At 44.3% G+C, this 23,648-nt stretch overlaps 1 protein-coding gene, 1 long non-coding RNA gene and 3 other non-coding genes across 9 annotated transcripts; all 5 read left to right on the top strand.

The window, feature by feature from the left end:
* The first annotated feature begins 1,505 nt into the window (after positions 1–1,505).
* On the top strand, positions 1,506–5,922 carry LOC130209871 (uncharacterized). 5 transcript variants are annotated; one of them, XR_008834741.1, is made up of 10 exons: positions 1,506–1,600; positions 2,412–2,509; positions 3,115–3,139; positions 3,303–3,356; positions 3,996–4,046; positions 4,567–4,625; positions 4,924–4,976; positions 5,263–5,315; positions 5,526–5,579; positions 5,824–5,922. It is a non-coding gene; the product is annotated as an uncharacterized LOC130209871 (long non-coding RNA). The 5 variants fall into 5 exon arrangements; XR_008834742.1 differs by having other exon boundaries at positions 5,496–5,922; XR_008834747.1 differs by having other exon boundaries at positions 3,306–3,356; positions 5,263–5,922.
* On the top strand, positions 4,082–4,215 carry LOC130199174 (small nucleolar RNA SNORA18). The gene has a single exon (XR_008832773.1). It is a non-coding gene; the product is annotated as a small nucleolar RNA SNORA18 (small nucleolar RNA).
* On the top strand, positions 4,658–4,811 carry LOC130199158 (small nucleolar RNA SNORA8). Its single transcript, XR_008832768.1, has one exon. It is a non-coding gene; the product is annotated as a small nucleolar RNA SNORA8 (small nucleolar RNA).
* On the top strand, positions 5,007–5,140 carry LOC130199185 (small nucleolar RNA SNORA18). The gene has a single exon (XR_008832776.1). It is a non-coding gene; the product is annotated as a small nucleolar RNA SNORA18 (small nucleolar RNA).
* Positions 5,923–12,048: 6,126 nt separating the features above from the next.
* On the top strand, positions 12,049–15,283 carry txnipa (thioredoxin interacting protein a). The gene is made up of 6 exons (XM_056438998.1): positions 12,049–12,455; positions 13,061–13,136; positions 13,232–13,379; positions 13,466–13,825; positions 13,933–14,235; positions 14,328–15,283. Exons 1-6 carry the CDS (start codon positions 12,200–12,202, stop codon positions 14,373–14,375), a joined length of 1,191 nt encoding a protein of 396 aa, XP_056294973.1. The 5' UTR covers positions 12,049–12,199; the 3' UTR covers positions 14,376–15,283.
* Positions 15,284–23,648: the final 8,365 nt, after the last annotated feature.

The following is a 23,648-nucleotide window of genomic DNA, read 5'->3' as shown; positions in this document are numbered from 1 at the left end:
CCGCTGAAGGACATTAGACTTCTTCACTCTTTACTTAATCATGTCTGATTCAGTCAGTGATGTCATCAGTTTGCTGGATGGTTCATGTTCTTAGTACAGGACCAGGGATGCTGACGCAGCAGATTTAATCCTCATGAGGGTTTCTCTCACATCTGTTGTGGCTAAGGAGTGAGCTGTGATTTGTGTTTAAATAACAGAGGGGCGGAATCTGGTAATTCCACTTCATTACACCAACATGGGCGAAGGTATATACCTTCGCCCATGTTGGTGTAATGAATACACCAACAACTATAGTTGGTAGTTTATCCCACATATAGAGACAGACAACAATTCACGCTCACATTTACATCTACAGGCTTGCAATTAACCTATGATTGATGCATTTGGGCTCTAGGAGGAAGCATTTATATATGTTGAGAGAATATCTGCTGATAAAATGTTGAACACGTCATCTGTCGAACCACAACCAAACAAAAAAAATACACTTTATTCCTTTGTTTTGAAAAGTGCTGTATAATTAAAGTATTATTATTAAATAGCTACTAGAGGAAATGTAAACAATATTGCCAAAACAACCTGAAAAACCCATATACAGTGTTTCCACATTTATAGCTTCAGGGGGTGGGACCGACCGAGACAAACACTTGAAACATGTCACCATGGAAACATTGTCACTGACATATTGTTGGAACGAGTAACTGTCACTCGCTGTCACTCCCTCACTGGTAAAAAAAACACTATATATATATATATGTACATATATATACGTGTATATTTATGTACATATGTATACATATATAAATGTATATATATTAATATATATGTACATATGTATATATATATAATACATATGTATATATATACATATGTATATATATGCATATATATATATATATATACTGATTGTATCATTCCTGATATGTTAAAAAACAAGACAATATATGAATATCATAGAAAGAAAGACAATAATTGAGCAATATTGGACTTAACCTTTGAACTTCCCTAAAATGTGGACAAACTAAACAAGACATTTGAAGACGAGTTTTATTATTTTATGACATTTGAGGCAAAACAAATGAACGGTAAAAATAATTGACACGTCAATCGACAGTGAAAATAACTGATTAGTTGCAGTCCAAATATTTTGGGTCAAAACGAAAAGAGTGCAGAAACAGAAAAGGTGGTCATATCCAGATATATATGGATATATACATATATATGGATATATCTATAATATATATATTATATTATATGTATATATACATAAAACTTTGATAACAACCTGGATATATATATAAATAAGATATATATAACACAAGGAGCCGAGTAAAGCATGAAGCACGCACTGCAGACTTCAGAGAGAAGCCAGCGTTCTGCTTCATGACGGAATTAGTTTGTAGAATATGCCAAGAACATTTTATATTTCCAACAAAACATACGATGGTAGGATTTCCGAGCTTCCCTGAACGCATTGGGTGGTTGTCGAAAAGTGGTCTCAACTGACGTAACTCACCCTATAAATAGGTTTGCGTCACGTCGTATGTTCTCTTCTCACGGCTCTCTGACTCGAGTCCACACCGGAGTCGCCACCGCATTGCAGGTAAACGTGACTGACCGCATGGACCCGACTCCACTCAACGCTTCACGCGCCGCCGTTATACGCCGTACACTGTACCTGGTTGTATTGAGCTAGTCGTTTACAACGTCGCGTCCTCACATTTTGCGCGCCACGTTGTACTTGTTACCAGAAAAGCTAGCTAGCTCGCAGCTAGCGTGACGCAGCAGCTAGCTGCAGCTAGCGTGACTGAAGTATCGGCTTCCTATAAGTGCATACGGTTTATGGTTTCACTTTGAATGTAACGTTAAGCCAACATCCGCCTCAGCTTTGTTAATTGAAAAACTACTGTGATTTAACATCATTAATAGTTAGCCGGAAGGCTCTTAACGGCGCTCTAGTCACGTGGGACACGACCGGGGTGTCCCATGAGCCTTCAGTGACGCAATCATCACGTTCCTCCCCTGAGCTGTTGAGCCAGTAGTATATTTGCTCTATGGCGCTTCTGAATGTTTGGATGTGTCGAATAAGTACGTGATTTAAAAAATACAAATATGACATGGGAATTTATTTGAGCAGCCATCTTGATGTCTCGCGCCACGTGCATACCTGTGGGACTGTCCTGCGCAGTGGGCTTATCTCCGCACTACTGTGGCCATAGTATTCATGTCAGGTTTTGCTTTCACCTCTGCACTGTTGGTTGCTGAACTGTGACAATGAGGCCTGGCACATACACACTATTGGCTGTTTATTAGATGCATGAAATGCACTGAATATTACTAATTTTATATTAGGTTACAAACTGCTTTACTTGTAGAGATTGAAACGTCTCATTAAAATAAACTCTTTCCTGCAGGATGACAGCCAAACTCTTCCCTGTAGGATATGACTTACTGCCACGTGTGATGGAGGGAACCTTACCCGACTGTTGGAGCTGCCCTTCTGGGACATGAGGTACGTTTATATTTGTAAAATCTTAAACTGTTGTCACGATTGTAAAAATCAACTTACACTTATACAATTTGATAAATGTTAGGGTATAGTCTTAACAGATTGTTTGTTTCATGGCTACTGTAACTTATATTTTAAATTCTTAACAAGTTACACAAGTCTTTATGCACTACACAGTAATAAATATACCCAAGCAAGTTATTTCACCAATGAATTGGAAAGGCTGTTAACTGACAAATAAATGAACTACTCTACATGACCCAAGTTATTTATAACGGCGTGGGTTTCTCAGGTTCACCGTAATGCAGCTTGATGTGGAAATGCATACCATCGCCTAAAACATGCACAGTGTCTCAAACTCGTCCCCAAAGGGAGCAGCAGGAAGTAAACATGAAATTGAAGCTGTTCATCTCGTTGGCACAGTCTGAGCTCTGGTCCTGTTCGGTGGGCCATAACGCTCAAACAGTGCACAGAGCAACTGCTTCTCTTGCAACCCACTGCTGCTCAATCAGTAGCAGTGTTACTTATGAGAACTGACATCTGTTCACTTGTTTCAAGTTGGTGTAATTGAATGTCAACTCTGTCTTACAGTGCTTTTCTCTTGACAGGTGCTGTGGAGCTCAGACCAGCTTGGTAAGTAGTTTTCCAGATAAATCTAGTCTTTACTATCGTCATGATGATTGGCAAAATGTTCAACTGCTCTGAAGTGTGATGATGGATGCCCCTCTGAACATCATGCCTTCCTGCTGATGAGAGTGCATAGCTGGAACACATTATCACGATCCTTCTGCCTCAGTAGGTTTCCTCACTGCCCGGGGCTTCTGCACCGATGCAACATGTGAAACATCATGTAAGTACAGAGGCCACACTCACCTGCATGAACACAGCACTCTGTATCTGCAACCAGTTGTTCCGTCAGCTGGATTGCTCAAAAGTCAGTGCAAGACAAACTCACCATCTGGCATTGTTGGTCTCCTGACAGCCAGTGTCTGGAGTCCTGGTTGATGGCTGAAACACAATGCATGTACTTAGCATACAGGACGTGTCAATGGTCACCTCAGCAATCTGTACTGTATGGTAACATGAGACTGCAATAAGTAATTTAAAAGGGGAAATTATACATATAAGAACATAGTTCCACAACAAAATGTAGAATAGTCTTATTGTGTGCGCTAGCTCGATGTCTTCATCAGCGCTTCGACCCCTGGCTCCACTAGCCCATGTCCATGTGTCATTGGGCAAGACGCTAAACTCAAATTGCTCCCGTAGCTGTTCTACTGTGAATGTTGGTTTGGGCTGGTGCTCCTCCGATCTATATGAATGATTTGAAGTGTTAAATGCACTTTGAGTGGGTGGAAGACTAGAAATGAGTTTTACAGGTCTCTTTATTTGTCTACACCACAAGGTGGAAAATGAATATTACAAAACGTGTGTATAAAATCCACCCAGTTCTCAAGGTCCTGACGAACTTGTTCTGTTTCTGCTGCAGTGAAGGATGGCCTGCTTATCCCAGACCTCAGCAGGGATTTTGCTTAAAAAGGTGAGTGATCTGAAAGTTGTTAATGAGACAAGTGGTCTGAGGTCTATCCCGACTGACCTTTAACTGTAGGGTCGTGTCGTTGGAAATACCTCACATAATAAATCTGTAGTTTTGCTTTATCCACGTGTTCACTGCCATTAGCATGCTGGGATATTACTGCAGAACACCTAGTAACATACCGGCCCTTCTGGTTGACCAATGGTGAAGTACCTGCACTTGTGTGTGTAATATGTACATGTGTGTTTGGCCATTTCCAAACCATGAACCACTTTTGTAATTGTAAGGCATGAGGTCCTGTAATATTAGTTCTGTTCCCGTCCATTAGTGAAATCCAAATCTGTGTTTAAGAAGCTGGTGCTCCTAGTCTGTTAAAGGTCTTATTGACATTTCAAATTTTCTCCTATATTTGTGTCATTCTGAGATTCATGCTTTAGCTAACCAAATGTAACCATGAGGTTGAATGCTTCTGCTTTGTAAATGTGTTTTTGTCAACGTCACTGAAAGTTGTCTTTGTCTTTAGTCCGTTGTGATGCTGGAGCTCTGAACTTGTAGCAGGCTGAGACTGAACTTGAAGCAGCAGTAAGTGTATTTCATTATCTGTACATGAACACAGCACTCTGTATCTGCAACCAGTTGTTCCGTCAGCTGGATTGCTCAAAAGTCAGTGCTAGACAAACTCAACATCTGGCATTGTTGGTCTCCTGACAACCAGTGTCTGGAGTCCTGGTTGATGGCTGAAACACTCTAACTTGTCTTTAAAATGCAGCAGTTTTATTTGTCTGGTGTTGAGAGATTTGTCCAAATGCATCTGCTGATGACTTGGTCGTGATTGGTTTGTGTCCTCGTGGCTGATCTCTTCTACTCGTTGTGCCTCCAGGTCTCTGCTGCTCAGCGAAGCCTCGCATCAGACCAGAAGGACCTAAACCTGAGGTGAGAATCGGAGCCGAGTGTTCAGAGAACCCCGAGGTCTATCCCGACTGACCTTTAACTGTAGGGTTGTGTCGTTGGAAATATCTCGCATAATAAACCTGTAGTTTTGCTTTACCCACGTGTTCACTGCCATTAGCATGCTGGGATATTACTGCAGAACACTTAATGTAATAAAAGTGAATCAATCCACACTTTCTAATCAGATACAGTTTGTTTGTAAACATCAACGCTTAAACACACTTTGCTGTGAGAATTTTGTTTTAACTTTACCAAATGAAATTTTCAGATTGTGAATTGATCCTGGAGGCGTGGCATGAGGAGCATCTCTACCTTCTGGCTGTAAGTAATGGTTCATATTATTGGTCATATACCAAGGCTCTCAGGACAACCCCGTTCCTGTCTCGCTGTGGAATTGACCAGAAATCAACCCCCATCCCACAGGTCCTCTGCAGCAACCGCTCAGAGGACCTGTGGGAACATGTTGTCTTATAATGTGAAATAAAACTGATTGTTTTACAGATTGGACCGACATTAATTTTACATTTTCAGATTGAAGTGATCGTGGAGGCGTGGCTACAGGAGCGTCGCCGCCTGCTTCCCTCTGTGAGTAACGGTCCTGTTCTTCATGTTGGTCATATACCAAGGCTCTCAGGACTCCCCGTTCCTGTCTCGCTGTGGAATTGACCAGAAATAAACCCCCATCCCACTGGGCCTCTGCAGCAGCCGCTCAGAGGACCTGCTGGGAACATGTTGTCTAAAGTCAGATCGTCTGTAAAAAATAAAGTAAATGAAGTGGTGGACTGACCTCCTTGCTGGTGAACTTAATGGCTGAACCTTTCCTTGTCAGGTTGAGCTGATCTGCTGGTGACCGACGGAGACGCAGCTGTGAGCCCTCTGATTGGCTGTGTTGTCTACTTATTATCTAATAAAATATTACACACCACAACTATCCTCACTTGTTTTTATTTTGTCTATGAAAAAATGTGAATTTGATGCAATGTTGAGCTGTCTGTACACTTGTATTCATTGAATGAGTTTAAACTCTAGATTCCTTCTGTTCATCCTGGAGAGGGATCTTGCTCTCCTGAAGGGTTATTTGGGAGTTGTTCCTGACCCGATGTGAGGTCAAAGGTCAGGGATATCTGTGTACAGATTGTAATGCCCTCTTGAGACATTTGTGAGAATAGGCTATACAAAATAAATTGACTTCACTCTTCAAAATGACTTGTCTGACCTCCTGGGAACCTTACGGTCCTGATGGGGAGCTTCAATCTGAAGCGTGGGTTTATGCACAATGATTGTCTAAATGTTTAATCTGAAGCAGTGAGACATTAATCCAGCCTACGATGACTGATTGGAATAGTCGTCACTCGTCAGCATGGTGCTACCAGCTCATTTGGAGTTGCTCAAACATGTTTGGATCTTGACCTCATGATGCATTCAAGTGTAGCAGCGTTATTCCGCCACTAGTGGGCAGTGTCGGCCCTGTTTTCAGGTTCTGAGGCAGAAGTTAAGAAGCCCATCACCCATTGCTTCATCTCTAAAGTAGTTCAAGATCTTCACTCCTGGATAAGAAGCTGGTCTCATTGCTACGTGTGATTGTTGGCCACTTCACATTGTGAAGCTCCCGTGTCTTCTATGTGATCTGTTTCTTTTGGCTTCAACCTTGTTAAATATACTGAAGCTATTGGAAGTATTTCAACATCTCTGCATGTTGATGTGAGCATTGATGGTGCCATAATCCAAAGGTGGAACATTTCACTATAAACCCCCACCAGGTGCTCAAGAGTGATCATAGAGTTGTGTAGGACCTCTTGTGGAAGAGCCTGTCAGACTAATTTATTTTAAAAAACAAACCGTAATCCAGACGAGAAGCCGGCTGAAGACTCCGCGGTGCAGTCTGGATGCATTCATCCGCTCCATGTTTGGAGCTGCTCCTCCACCCAGACACTGGAGGGGATCATTATGGGATGGGCCTGCTCGGCATACGGCTCTGACTGTAAACATGGACCGAGACATTCCAGATATAAAATCTGCTGCCATCCACCAGGATGAAGATGAGGCATGTCCAAACTATTACTTTTAATGTGACATAACATAAACAATTCAATTGAAAAGCATAAGTATCGGCGTGTGTGTGTGCAGCCTCTTATAACTGAGCATCACTCATACTGCTGTAGTAACATGGAAAGGTGTTTCCACTAAGTATTAGTTTAATAGTCTAGTATTAGGGTTATGCTTATTTATTAATCAGCTTATTGTACGTTGAGTTTTCTTCCCACTAAAAGCTTCCAGTTTGTTTTTCAGTTGATTTGTTGACGTTATGTCACATTAAAGGTGTAAAACGTGATTTATCTTTGTCTCATTTATTTGCATCACAAATCCCTTCATGTGGGAGGATTATGAGGATCCATAACTCTGAGAGGCGTCATTTACATTCGTCATCATTCCAGTTCAAGCGTTATCTTAATTTAAATTCTAACAAGTCAAAATGAAGTGTGGATACAACGCAGGAATAGTCATAATGTCACTGTAGATATCTATAATCATTTATACACTTGATCTATAATCTCAATGGCTCAATTGGAGAAGTATTAAACGTTTTTTCTGCCTAGTCAAAATGTAATTACTGAGTTGTGACAAATCTATTAAAGACACATTGAATTAAAGTAAAGATAAACCTCGTCTCAGCTTCTCTCCTCCAGCTTAAAGAACATCCAGACGTGGAATAGTTGTCATGTGTTATTAGTGTGTATCAAGTCTTTTGTTGTGTCTCCTATGCAAAGACAACAACATAACCTCGTGATGATGTCACACGTGCGCTCGCTGCTCTGCGAGCAGACCGGGAACATGTGTGTGTGTGTGCTCTGCAGAACACATGCACAACAACGCTGACTCATCATAACCACGACATCGACACATGTTATTTCTGGTCGTCAGTAATACTGCACGATGCATACCTGCAGCTGTCCGGTGTTGTTCTCCTGGACGTCGCTGGAGTCAGGAGGACGCTACCTCTCGCTTTAAGGCTGGATCCTCAAGCTCGGCCATTAATTCAATTTCAATTCAATTTTAATTGAATTGAAATTGAATTCATTTGATTAAGTGTTCAAACAAAAGTGGAAAGACATTCATACGTGTTTGTGTGTCCGCTGAATATGAGCGCGGGGCAACTTTATCTGGTACGCACATTTCAACAAGGCCATTCAAAGTGCTCCACATGAAACTATGAAGAGCATTAACACAACGCACAAGAAAACTATCAAGAACATTAACACACAACGCACAAGAAAACTATCAAGAACATTAACACACAACGCACAAGAAAACTATCAAGAACAGTAACACACAACGCACAAGAAAACTATCAAGAACATTAACACACAATGCACAAGAAAACTATCAAGAATATTAACACACATCGCACAAGAAAACTATCAAGAATATTAACACACATCGCACAAGAAAACTATCAAGAATATTAACACACAACGCACAAGAAAACTATCAAGAATATTAACACAACGCACAAGAAAACTATCAAGAATATTAACACACAACGCACAAGAAAACTATCAAGAATATTAACACACATCGCACAAGAAAACTATCAAGAATATTAACACACAACACACAAGAAAACTATCAAGAATATTAACACAACGCACAAGAAAACTATCAAGAATATTAACACAACGCACAAGAAAACTATCAAGAATATTAACACACAACGCACAAGAAAACTATCAAGAATATTAACACAACGCACAAGAAAACTATCAAGAACATTTAACACACAACGCACAAGAAAACCATCAAGAACATTCATTAAAACATTAAAACCAGTCAGAAAGACAAGAAATAGAATTATTCCCGATGTTTCCTTCTCTCTATTTCCTGTTCTCAGTTTGATGTCATACATCTAAAAAACACACACACACACACATTAAAGAGTGTCACTCATGAGAAGCGGCTCGTAAAGGGCGACTGCATCAGGGGAGCGGGTCGTCCTCAGGGGGCCGGGGGTTTGATCCCCGGAGCTGTTCCACGGTGTATGGATATAGATCAAATCCTCAATGTAATAACATCCAACAATGATTTTGATGAACATTTCAAATCCTTTTAAATATTCATATATGAGGTTGTTTACTTGTGTTTTTGTATATTTGTACATTTTCAACAAGAAGTATGAGCTTCATACACAAGCTCTCATGACTTAAGGCGGCATGGGGACGTTTACATGTTCAATCCAATACCACAAATTACTCATAATCCTCAGAAGGTTTTACAATCTGTACACATACGACATCCCTGACCTTTGACCTCACATCGGATCAGGAACAACTTGAGATATAAACCCCCTCCCTTGAGGAGCCGCTCATCCCCACAGCGCGAGGTGTCCGGTGGAGTTCTTCCTTTTCGGTGTAATAAGACTTCTACGGTAAGTGGGTGAAGGTTCACCGAAGGGAACAATGTGATCTCATCACATCGAAAACAGCTTCCAGCCTCCAGCGGCAGCCGGGCGGAGCAGGTCACATGACCCCACACGCCCACATGCAGGGAACACAGCGAGAGAGGACACGTCCTGAGAGTCTGGTAAACACACTCTGGGCCGGAGGGATCGGCTTCCACGTCGCTGTTTGTCCCGCCTGCACAATTCAGCTGTAATCTGTCCCTCCTCGTACACAAAGGGGTGGACAAAATAACAGAAACACACCCCACATGTGGTGCAAATGTTCTTTGCTAATGGGATGGCGGGTTACTGCAGATACACACACACACCAACACACACTTTCTAGGAAGTTGTTGCACATCTTACCTGTGATCAGCGCACACACGATGCAGCATGGAGTCACTTCAATGATTGCTATCTGCCTGGTTGTATGCCGTATTTGATGTATATGCATATTAGTCCTATTGACATAAGGATGTCTGTGGGTCAGTGGGCAGCAGCTCCGTCTTCAATCAGGGGGTTGGCGGTTCAATCCCCGCCCTCGTCGATATGTCCTTGAGCAAGATACTTGACCCTGAATGTCTCTCTTTAGCTGTGTCTACGGTGTATGAATGTAACAGGATTGTAAGTCGCTTTGGATAAAAGCGTCAGCTAAATGACATGTATTGCGATTAAAAGATAAACATCAAGTTGCTCTCAGGTTTGCTGATTTAAACATTCACTCTATTTATTTCTCGATGTTTGTGCTGCTCCGGCCGTGTTCATGTTATAACAACAACAAGCTCTGCATGTGGACATATTTCCTCTGCCTGGCCCTGATTAGCTGAGAGGAAAACAAACCCGTCGTATCATGCAGCTGTTATTGTGCTCCGGCTCATTCCCAGAGAGCATTCTGAGAAGAACAGACGCAGAGTTCACGTGTCTGAGCCCGAGCTGGACCGGAGCTCCACGGCCGTCAATGGAGTTCAAGATGTCTCATCGAATGTGGAGCGTTTGTCTTCTCACCACACTTCACCGTTTTAATCTTAACCAAACAGATCAGGACTGTATCGCACACACATTAGTTCTGCTGTGTGGATTCTGGGAGTGCCCACATGAAAAACATTGGCACTGAGCAATTCCAGGAACAGTGCACATGGCTGCACATGAGCTCAGCTCACGCCTCTCACGGTTACCTGTGACAGGTTGGTAGACTCTCAATAACTGGGACAACATGTAGCCCATAATAAACCGTGTGTACAATGAGTGTCGCCCTAAACAAATGCATTATTGTGGTATTGTATTCCTAATGGTGTGAAACTCTTTCCATGTCTCTCCCTTCTGCTCCACTCACATCTTTAATAAAGCCATCAAAACGGCCAAATTATTCTTTATTTAGTGTATTATATTCATACTTAAAACTTCCTTCATGTCCCTACAATAGCCACACATATATATATATATATATATATATATATATACACTAACGTTCAAAAGTTTGGGGTCACTTGGGGTCATGTCTTTATTTTTCAAAGAAAAGCACTGTTTTTTCAATAAAGATAACATTAATCAAAAATACACACTATACATTGTTAATGTGGTAAATGACTATTCTAGGTGGAAACGTCTGGTTTCTAATGAAATATCTCCATAGGTGTATAGAGGCCCTTTTCCGTCAACTATCACTCCAGTGTTCTAATGGTACATTGTGTTTGCTAATCGCCTTAGAAGACTAATATCTGATTAGAAAACCCTTGTGCAATTATGTTAGCACAGCTGAAAACAGTTATGCTGGTGATATAAGCTATACAACTGGCCTTCCTTTGAGCTTGAAGTTTGAAGAACAAAATTAATACTTCAAATATTAATCATTATTTCTAACCTTGTCAATGTATTGGCTATATGTTCTATGAAATGTTCAATTCATTTGATAAATAAAAGTGTGAGTTTTCATGGAAGACATAAAATTGTCTGGGTGACCCCAAACTTTTGAACGGTAGTGTATATGTATTTTAAACATGAGCTGTTGTTGCTAGGTATTCTTAGTTTTGTATAGTTTCTTGTATGTTGGTTAACATTAATGTGAACGTGAACATTAATGTTAACATTCACGTTAACATTTACGTTAACATTCACATTAACATTTACGTTATGTTCATGTTAACGTTAACATTAATGTTAACATTCACGTGAACATTCACATTAACGTTAACATGAACATTCACGTTAACATTTACGTTAACGTTAACATTCATGTTAACGTTAACATGAACATTCAAATTCACACTAACATGAACGTTAACATTAATGGTAACATGAACATAAACATGAACATCAACGTTAATGTGAACATGAACATTCACACTAACATGTACATGTACATCACTAAAGCTGTTTCAGGTGCAGGTGACTAACGTCCCGCTCTCAGCGTGTTTACTACTCTCTTCTCCCTGCTCCACACTTCCTGTGCGCACATCTGCTGAGCACGCTCTGAGATCTCGCGGCCACGCGGTGCCCACGCGTCGCTTCTGGGCGCCCATTGGCTGGAGCCGACAAAAACAAAGGTTTTCCACCAATCAGAGCGGTGTGCACGCGCTGAGCCACGCTGCACACCCGGGCCGCTCATGTCTCAAGCGCCGTGGCTCTTGTTAAAACCAGGCGCGCGCCTTTGTTGACAGCAGAGTGAGGCGAGGCTGTTGCTTCCCACGACGAGGACCCGCTTCTCAGCGACGGAACCAGCGCGACAAGTCCCCCGCCTTACCGTACGAATACCCCCGAACGACCAGCAGTCATGGTGGCCATGGCGAAGAGAGTGAAGAGCTTCCAGGTGATCTTTTCCGACCCGAGCAAGACGTTCTACTGCGGCGGGGAGAAGGTGTCCGGGCGCGTGGAGGTGGAAGTGAACGAGGTGACGCGCGTGTCCGCGCTCCGGGTTCTGGGTCTGGGCTGCGCCAAGGTGGAGTACGCGAAGGGCAAGCAGCGGTGCCGCCAGGAGGCCGAGTATCTCCGGTACGAAGACGTGCTGCTCCTGGACGACCACCCCACAGGTACGCTCACTCTGGTCACCGTGTCACCTGAAGCCGCTGGACAACTCCATGATGTCACCGTGCAGCACTTTAATGGATTATACAACTACTATTAACACTCTCTAATGCTTTATAAAACTACTAATAACACTCTCTAATGCACTAAAACTACTATTAACACTCTCTAATGCTTTATAAAACTACTAATAACACTCTATAATGCACTAAAACTACTCATAACACTCTAATGCTTTATAAAACTACGATCAACACACGTTAATGCTTTATAAAACTACTATTAGCACTATTTAATGGATTATACAACTACTAATAACACTAATGCTTTATAAAACTACTATCAATACTATTTAATGCTTTATAAAACTATCAACACTAATGCAATAAAACAACTATTAACACTCTAATGCTTTATAAAACAAATATTAACACTATTTAATGAAATAATACAACTATTAATACTCTTTCATGCTTTATAAAACAAGCACCAAGTCTCCTGTGTGCATCCACACTGTTTCAAAGGCAGTTGAACAGCTGCTGCTGTCACCCAAGAGGCAGGAGCCCCGTCCAGAAGGCCTATTTGACCTTGTGCCCTTTTCCCTCTCCAGACTCTGATGGATCAGTCGTCTTGAGGCCCGGCAACAAATATCAGTACCTGTTTGGATTTGAGCTCCCGCAGCAAGGGTGAGCCCGTGTTCCTCCCTCCAGACCAGCTGCCATGGTTGGTTGTGGTTGTTTTGTACCGTTGGCTTTAATTTGCCCCTCGCTTGTTTTCACAGGCAGCTTGTGTCGTCATACAAGGGGAAGTTTGGCTATGTCCAGTACTGCGTGAAGGCCCGGATGGAGAGGCCACAGCAGCCCACTCTGGAGTGTAAGAAGTCCTTTGAGGTGGAAGAGCCCCTGGACGTCAACACCCCCGACCTGCTGGTGAGTTCACTGACACCGCGCTGCTATCGCTCCGACGCGGCGTCTCCCCGTGAGGTCGGAGTCTCACCTCTCTCTTGTCTCCTCAGTCTCCCACAGGCGGCGTGAAGGAGAAGAAAGTCACGTGCATGTTCATCCCCGATGGCCAGGTGTCGCTGAATGCAAAGATCGACCGCCGCGGCTTCTGCGAAGGCGAAGACATCTGCATCAACGCCAAGTTCGAGAACACGTGCTCCCGCATCGTGGTGCCCAAGGCCGCCATCATCGCCAAGCACACCTACCAGGCCAACGGCCGCACCAAGGTGTTCCGCCAGAAGCTGTCCTCGGTGCGGGGCAACCACATCATCTCCGGCATGTGCGATGCCTGGCAGGGGAAGACCATCCGGGTGCCCAAGATCAAACCGTCGATGCTGGGCTGCAACATCATCCGGGTGGAATACGCTCTCATGGTGAGCTCCCGGCTGCCGCCTGTACCGGAGCATCCCGCCGATTTCTTTTGGTTGTTGCCTTTCGAGAGTCGAACGCCAATGTTAACGCGCGTTTTTCCTTGTGCTAGATTTACATCCACATCCCTGGAAGTGAGAAGCTGATCCTGGAGCTGCCGCTGGTCATCGGTACTTCCGGTCTGGGCAGCCGCAGCAACAGCGTGAGCAGCCAGGACAGTTTGTCCAGCTATGCGTCCCAGAGCTGGGTGTCCCTCCGGATGCCCCCGGAGCTGCCCAGCTACTGCGACATCGCCCGCGACTGCCGCCTGGACCAGCCGCTCACGCCGCTCCTGGACGACGTCGACGGAGACGACAGCCCCATCTTCATGAACACGCCGGCCTTCCAGTTCCCGCCCCTCCCGGCGTACGCAGAGGTAGGCGTCCCGACCAGGTCGCGAGCGTAACCCCTCTCCGTCGGACCGATGCGATCGGTCCGTCTCATGTGACAACCCTTCTCTTCTTCCAGGCGGAGGAGGAGTTCAACGGCAACGCTCGCATGCTGCCGGTCTGCTGAGGGACTCAGAGCGATGGTCCGGCTCTCGGGGACCGTTTATCTTAAGCACGTGAAAAAGGAGCAGAAGGTCCAAACTCCAGAGGAGCTGTGATGGCCGGAGGACGACGGGCCTGTGGGAAGACGCCGGCCCGCCCCGGGGGTCTTCCGCCTGCCGCTCTCCCGGTTGGGGACCCGGAGGCCCCGCCCCCGGCTGTGGCGCGCTGCATTGCTGAACACGCTGTCCCTGTGCAAACACTCAAGGGTCTCACTTCACTTCCCAGCCACTTTCTGACTTTGTCTCGGGGGCCCAGCGTTGTGTGCCCCCCCCCCCCCGGCCTGCTGCGACGCCTTTGCCCCGTGTGGCTTTGTCTTGTCCTCATGATGCGTTGACATCCCTGTCAGCCGCTGTGTCTTTAAGGGGTCTCACTCCACTCTCAGAGGGTTCAATCCACCGTTCTTCAACAAGTCAAAAGTTTGTGGGGAATATTGCCGCCTTTGAGAATCACAGCATGTCAAATAATCTTCCTTGGCAGCTCATGGAACATAATGCAGCATTTATATGTTCTTATCTACCGGTGTTTGAAAAACAGTTTCTTATTCCTGTATTTTATGCACTTTTTGATTGATGCATTTTGCTCTTCTCCTGCCTACAAGACTTCCATGTGTTATTGTGTGATCAATGATCGTGATGTGGACTTTCTGTTTGGAAAACTCAACTTTTTTGGAAACTGACCTCGGGATCCTCTGAACGGTTGTCCACGACGACATGAAACCACTGAGATCTCCACTGGGGTGGTTTACCAGCTTCACTGTTAAAGACTGATTCATGAGAAAGTATGTTTGCAATGAATTCTTGATACTTTATAAGGTGTATTTCTTTTGTATAAAACCCTATGGGTTGTTTTTTATTAAAGAAACGTTGAAAATAATATCGATTGGTCTGCTCTTCACTAACTCATCAGGGGTGAGCCGGGTCGGCCATTCAATCCCTGGTTCCATTACGCCATGTGGACACTTGACCCCGCCTCCCTCGGCTTAAGCCGAGCCGCCGGTACCAACGGTCATCCTGAGAGCAGGAGGCACCCGGCCTATGATCTTCATTTATATATGATATTCATCTATATATGATATTGATCACATGATATTGTTCGATATGATATTGTGATATACGTATATGAGATTGATTTATATATGATATTCATCTATATATTATATTGATCTATTTATGGTATTCATCTATATATGATATTGATCTATTTATGGGATTCATCTATATATGATATTGATCTTGTAGCAGCTCTATTGCCGCTGCCCGTGGGTTTCCCCCACAAGCACCAAGGATAGCCAGACTACCGCGAGGTTCCGTTTGGTTACATCTTTTATTCGTATCACACTCAACACCGAGCAGACCGCAAACCTGCGCCTCTGCTCACTCCCGCTCCACTCTCAACTGGGAGCTTTTATGAGGGCGGCCTCGGCTACTGACTGATTGCCAATCATCGGCAGCCGAGGCCAGATTAGAGACAGCTGCCACACTTCTATATATGATATTGTGATATATTCTAGTACAGGGGTAGAATCACATGATGAGTTCAACTGAGGATGGAGGTGATCTTACCAGAGGTGGACAGTATCATGAGGACATGATTTAGGCAAAAATAGAATTTTTGTCAAAAAATGATAGGCCATTATTTTAGGAAGGTGACGACATGTTAAGCAATGTTTTCTACAGAACTGAGTCACCAGCTGGAAACCAACGCTTGTATGAGTTTCTATTAATTTCAATGACTCAATTGTTGAATTCAATTCAATTCAATTCAGTTTATTTGTATAGCCCAATTTCACAAATTACAAATTTGTCTCGGAGTGCTTTACAATCTGTACACATAGACATCCCTGCCCCAAAACCTCACATCGGATCAGGAAAAACTCTCAAATAACCCTGAACAATGCACAACCTCTTATGGTTTGACATTCAAGACTCTTCTTTGACCAGCTCGTCTAATTCTGTCTTTTCTAATTAAGAAAATATTAAAAAAACAGCTCCGTTGTATGTGTGGAGAACTTGGAGATGGTGATGTGAGCATACACCCACATTTTTTATTTGTGATTTTGAGTAATACAAAATATACTGAATTGAATTAATAAGTAAACAAGTACCCGATCAAGATAAGCAGCAGCACATGGGCGTCCAGATGAAGCTCTATCACCTAAACCTTTCCCTTTTATAAAGGACTTGCAGCATACTGCAGGAATGCATCAATTACCTTCGTATGATTTAATGTGTTGTGCACCAACCGTCTTGATTCAATGACTATCATAGTCACTTGATTCCTTCCCTTGTTATGTTGCGCACACACAGGGCCTTTGTTTGGCTGTGAGAGAGGAAGCATCCTGTAGCTCCAGCCAGGGTTCCTGCTGCGGGCGTGCAGCCAGAGGACTGCATGATTTATTTTCCTTTCAAAGTATGTTCTCCGCCCCGAGCCGCTGACGTCCGCCAACTGCTGAGAGCCGCAGATAAGGAAACTGTTTACCTCTGAGTCGCTGTGAGGGGCTGGAGCTGCAGGCCTCTGGTGCCTCAGGCCTCTGGTGTCGCAGGCCTCTGGAGCCGCAGGCCTCTGGTGCTTCAGGCCTCTGGAGCCGCAGGCCTCTGGTGCCGCAGGCCTCTGGTACAAAGTTAATGTTGATGTTCATGGTAGTTTATAAATAAAGTTAGTGTGGATGTTCATGATAGTTTACAAACAAAGTTAATGTTGATGTTCATGGTAGTTTACAAACAAAGGTAGTTAGACAAAATATACATATACGTACTGATTAGATTCTAAGAATACCACATTATCAGTATGTTGTTTAATCAACAGACCGTCGGTGCAATAATAACAGACTCTAACCTTGTTTTATCCCAACCAAGCAAAACATGTCCAACCGTCTGATAGGATGCTGCCTCCTCCCTCCTCCCTCCTCTAACTTCAGGCCTCAGAATTCAAAAGTATAGTTTTTCTAACGGAACTTAAGCTATCAATACATTTACATCCATATGAGATACATAACATAACACATTAAAACAGGATTGTTGTGAAACTCAAAATGTTAACTGTACCGCTCAATGCACATCACATTAACAGTAAATGTGAAAATGTGCCGGACAATCAGGAAGTTTCTTCTCGAATATGTTATGTATTGCTTTTATTTGACGGTGTAGAGCAAATGTGCCGAGAGAAAAGGGAACGCAGCGCTGTGGGCCGGCTCTGCTCCCTGTGCCGGACCGGCCGTCTGTGTGCGTCAGCATGTTCTCCACGGGGCGGCGTGGGACTCCCCGGCTCCACGGCCCAAAGACAGCAGCTCAGTGGTGACTCTGAACGGAGTGTGAATGGTTGTATGTGTTGGCTCTGTGTCCACGGTCTAACTTCGCCCAATGTCCCTAAGATCGGCCCCACCGCAACCCTGAACAGGATAAGCAGTTACAGATAACGGATGGATAGATGGATGGATGGATGGATAGATGGATGGATGGATGGTATGCCGTGCAGCAAAGGTCCCTATAGGCTAGAATCGAGTCATGGACCCTATGATGAATTGACATGCACTGTAACCACTCGGCTACGTAGACGATCTACAAAATAATTCCGTAGCTCCAGTTCCGGCCTCTGGTTTTGGTGAGCCGCCCCATCACAGACTCCTCGGGGCACCACGAGCCTTGTGGTTGGAAATCATAGTGCAACGTTTCTTTCAGAAAACGTTACATTTGTTGATTGTCCTTCTACAACAAAGGGTGGAATGCTGGAGGCTGCGTTGAGGATGGAAGCTGCCCTGTAACCCACAATGCAGCCATGGTGACAGTTCCTCGTTGTGTCGGCAGTGATGCGACCGAGGGGAAGCGTTGCGGGGTCGTGACCTTGTTGCTTAATACTGCCGGTGGGTTGCGGAGGACCACGATGTGTGACACTGGGAGTTGTTACCATCGCCCTGGAGAACAAACATCCAGCGACAGCTCAACTTAATATCTCAGCTAGATGTATACATACATACATAATAACAGAACATATGAACAGGTGCAGACATCGAGGGTGAAGCAGCATGTGATGGTGTGGCAGTGGGTGAGGGGTCAACCACTGAGCGTGTCTGTAGGACCGACCGGTGCACGGAACATACTGCACATATGTCCACCATCGGATCTCCAAGAAAAGAATAACATGTGGGTGAAACTGACCCTCAAGTTTTCCATGACGTGGCGGTTTCATGACAGCAGAACAACACCACATAAACAAATACAACGAGGACATTGGAGTTGTTAAGAGTGATCGAATCCTCTTTGTGTTTGTCTCAGATTGTTGAATCTCATCGTCTGAGAGGAACATGAAAATGGAAAGTTACTCGCACAACAACGTCGGCGCTCCTCGACACGCCGCAGGAGCCTTCCTCCAAAGATGGGACCTCATCTGACGTGGCTAATGATGGCGATGGAGGGTGCTGTCCAACACGCCACGTCGCCCCTGGAGGCTGTAGAGTAGGAGTCACACCATAGAATTCAAGGAGGCCTTTGACCTCGACAGAAGCATCTGACACTTCGTTATGGTCATGGTGCAACAAACAGGAACCCAAACACTCTGAGACAAAGATGATTCCTCTTACTGGGTCAAAACCAGGAGATCATTCCGATCTCCTGGTTTTGACCCGCCTGTACCCGGTAGGAGGAAGGAGGCAAACAAGTCAAAAAAAGGGGCAGCAGAGAATCGAAGGTCAGGGCCGGCAGGCAAGTCAACGGGTCCGAGGACCAGTGAGAGACAGACTAACAAAGGAACGTCTACAGGTGGGACGGGCCTGAGCTCCAGGGGAAGGTGACGGTCGGAATGAGAGTTCATTAAACCAACAGAGAGAAAACAACTCATAAAACGGGGAACTCGTCTGGTTCTGTTCTGTTTCCTTGTGTCACTTAAGCCCATAGGCAGAGCCACACCAACTAGTCAGGAATGTACTAACACGTATTGGGTGTGGTTGAGAGTTGTTGGATTAAGGGATTAAACTCAATTGATTTAGTCTAGCCCAAAATCATAAACCACAAATTGCATCAGACGGCTTTACAATCTGTACGAATACGTCATCCTCCCAGTTACATGGGGTCAGGAGCAGCTCTTCAACGGGAGGGGGGGGTGGGGAGAACCCTCCAGGATGGACAGGAGAATAGAGGTCATGTGACCAGATGAACAATAGATGTCATGTGACTAGATGAACAATAGATGTCATGTGACTAGATGAACAATAGATGTCATGTGACCAGATGAACAATAGATGTCATGTGACCAGATGAACACTAGATGTCATGTAACTAGATGAACAATAGATGTCATGTGACCAGATGAACAATAGATGTCATGTGACCAGATGAATAATAGATGTCATGTGACCAGATGAACAATAGATGTCATGTGACTAGATGAACAATAGATGTCATGTGACCAGATGGACAATAGATGTCATGTGACCAGATGAATAATAGATGTCATGTGACCAGATGGACAATAGATGTCATGTGACCAGATGAACAATAGATGTCATGTGACCAGATGGACAATAGATGTCATGTGACCAGATGGACAATAGATGTCATGTGACCAGGTGAACAATAGATGTCATGTGACCAGATGAACAATAGATGTCATGTGACTAGATGAACAATAGATGTCATGTGACCAGATGAACAATAGATGTAATGTGACCAGATGAACAATAGATGTCATGTAACTAGATGAACAATAGATGTCATGTGGCCAGATGAACAATAGATGTCATGTGACCAGATGAACAATAGATGTCATATGACCAGATGAACAATAGATGTCATGTGACCAGATGAACAATAGATGTCATGAGACCAGATGAACAATAGATGTCATGTAACCAGATGAACAATAGATGTCATGTGACCAGATGAACAATAGGTGTCATGTGACACTATCACTCATGTGATGTCATGACAGAGGGAGCCCTCCTAAAGACCTTTTTTTAAACTCTGTGGTGGCATCCGCCATCTTTTATGGAGTGGTCTTCTGGAGGAGCAGCATGGCAGCGGCTGACAGGAAGAGGCGGAACAAGCTGCTAAAGAAGGCCAGCAGCGTGCTGGGGTGTCCTGTGGATACTGTGGAGGTGGTGGGGGACGGGAGGATGATGGCAAAGCTCTCGTCCCTGATGAACCTCCGACCCCATGCATGACACTCTCGCAGCTCTGCACAGCTCCTTCAGCTCCTTCAGCTCCTTCAGCTCCTTCAGCTCCTTCAGCCACCGGCTGATTCACCCCCGGTGTCTGAGGCAGAGATACCTCAAGTCCTTCCTTCCTGCTGCTGTCAGGCTGCACAACAAACTGCAGTAGATTGCTGGAGATCCTGGCAAACTCAACACTTTACTCAGCACTTTACTTTACTCAGCACTTTACTTTGTTTTCCCCTTGTATATTTAGTATTAGTATTTAGTTTTTAGTTTTTTTAGTATTTAGTTTTCTATTTAGTTTTGTGTTTTCTAATTATTTTTATTAATGCTATGATGTGCACCACTGCTGTGATTTTTGAAATTTCCCCACTGTGGGACGAATAAAGGTATATATCATATTATATCATCTATTGTTCAGGTCTATAAGACCATCAAGAGGGAAGTCTTCAGTCTACATGAGGTGACTGTGTCTGCCTCCAGGACTGAAGGTGGAGCTGGTTCATAAAAGAGGAGGAGCTTGATACCTGAAGGCTCTGGCTCCTCCTACTTTAGACTGGAGGAACCACAAGTAGCCCCGCATTTAGTGAGGCAGCTCTCTAGTGGGGCAATATGGTACTACAAGCTCTCTAATGGGACAATATGGTACTACAAGCTCTCTAGTGGGGCAATATGGTACTACAAGCTCTCTAGTGGGGTAATATGGTACTACAAGCCCTCTAGTGGGGCAATATGGTACTACAAGCTCTCTAGTGGGGTAATATGGTACTACAAGCTCTCTAGTGGGACAATATGGTACTACAAGCTCTCTAGTGGGGCAATATGGTACTACAAGCTCTCTAGTGGGGCAATATGGTACTACAAGCTCTCTAGTGGGACAATATGGTACTACAAGTTCTCTAGTGGGACAATATGGTACTACAAGCTCTCTAGTGGGGCAATATGGTACTACAAGCTCTCTAGTGGGGCAATGTGGTACTACAAGCCCTCTAGTGGGACAATATGGTACTACAAGTTCTCTAGTGGGGCAATGTGGTACTACAAGCTCTCTAGTGGGGTAATATGGTACTACAAGTTCTCTAGTGGGGCAATGTGGTACTACAAGCTCTCTAGTGGGGCAATATGGTACTACAAGCTCTCTAGTGGGGCAATATGGTACTACAAGCTCTCTAGTGGGGCAATGTGGTACTACAAGCTCTCTAGTGGGGCAATATGGTACTACAAGCTCTCTAGTGGGGCAATATGGTACTACAAGCTCTCTAGTGGGGCAATGTGGTACTACAAGCTCTCTAGTGGGGTAATATGGTACTACAAGCTCTCTAGTGGGGCAATATGGTACTACAAGCTCTCTAGTGGGGCAATATGGTACTACAAGCTCTCTAGTGGGGTAATATGGTACTACAAGCTCTCTAGTGGGGCAATATGGTACTACAAGCTCTCTAGTGGGGTAATATGGTACTACAAGCTGTCTAGTGGTGCAATGTGGTACTACAAGCTCTCTAGTGGGGTAATATGGTACTACAAGCTCTCTAGTGGGGTAATATGGTACTATAAGCCCTCTAGTAGGGTAATATGGTAGTGCAAGCTCCTTAAGATACGATGGAGCATCACCAATCAAGGCTTAGTAGGTTAAGAGAAGAATTTAAAAAGTGATTCTTGATATTACGGGGAGCCAGTGCAGAGCAGCTAATACAGGAGTAATGTGATCTCTTTTCTTAGTTTTAGTGAGAACACGAGCTGCAGCATTCTGGATCAACTGGAGGGACCTAAGAGACTTATTAGACCAGCCTGACTTATAGAGCAGCCTGATAATAAGGAGTTGCAGTAATAAGGAGTTGCAGTAATCCAGTCTCGAAGTAACGAACGCGTGAACCAGTCCTTCTGCATCTTTTTGAGACAAGATGTGCCTGATTTTTGAAATATTACGTAGATGAAAGAATGCAATCCTTGAGATTTGCTTCACATGGAGTTAAAGGACAAGTCCCGATCAAAGATAACGCAGAGATTCTTTACAGTGGTGTTGGATGCCAGGGCAATGCCGTCTACAGAAACCACATCACCAGATCATTGATCTCTGAGGTGTTCAGAGTAAAATAACTTCAGTTTTGTCTGAGTTGACAGGCAGCCCGTGGTGTGAGGTTGAAATGAGGTTACTGGGTGTTATGTTGTTATAACTCTCTGTACTTTCTTCTTTTTTACACTGACCTGACACAACACGCTCTTATGTTTATGTTGTGGGCATGTGGGTGTATGTGTGTGTGTTTGTATGTGTGTGCGTGTGTGTAAGTTACAACATCCTTACCATCATGATACCAGAATGTTGCATTTGCCACTTGACTGAGGGAGCGGAGAGCCCGCCTCCTCTTTGGCTGGAGCACACACACACACACACACACACACACACACACACACACACACACACACACACACACACACACACACACACACACTAACTGTAAAAGTCTTCATCCTAGTTTTGGGGATGTGCTCTTTGTCCAAAAAAAGAAAGGAATGTGTGTTCAGGACAGGTAACCCCCTCCACCCCCGCAGAGACGTTGGAATGGTTTCATCCATGTCCTCATCCTCCCTCTTTTGGTTCCCTCCTTGTGATTCATCACAGCAGGTCTGATCCTGAGCCTGCCGCTAACAATGATTTGATCAGGACTCGTCCTTTAACTCCACGTGAAGCAAATCTCAAGGACTGCATTGTTTCATCGACGTAACATTTAAAAAAACAAGTACATGTTTTAGGGACGTTTTAGGATACACTGAGCACCTCTCTCCTCTCCTTTCTCTTTCCTTATAGATGAATTCACATCTCTTCATTTCCACATGATTAACTCTGGGATACACTGAGCAGCTTCCTTGTAGGGTCCATTGGACCTGGCTGGGTCTGAAGCCGGTCCTGGGTCCTGGGTCCTGCATCCAGCCCCTAGCCTGGACCTGGCCTCCTTCTCAATGGCCCTGCCTCCTTCTTTGTGCCTCCTAAAGGGCCTGGCCTCTTTAGACCGGCCCCTTTCACGATGCCTCCTGCCATGGCCCTGCTGATGCCCCTCCTCCCTTCCTCCTTCTGTATCGTGGATGGTGGAGGGC

Source organism: Pseudoliparis swirei, chromosome 1, assembly GCF_029220125.1.
Source record: "Pseudoliparis swirei isolate HS2019 ecotype Mariana Trench chromosome 1, NWPU_hadal_v1, whole genome shotgun sequence".
Lineage (NCBI taxonomy): Eukaryota > Metazoa > Chordata > Actinopteri > Perciformes > Liparidae > Pseudoliparis > Pseudoliparis swirei.
Note: the sequence above shows the minus strand (reverse complement) of the source record. Positions and strands in the feature narration are given on the sequence as shown.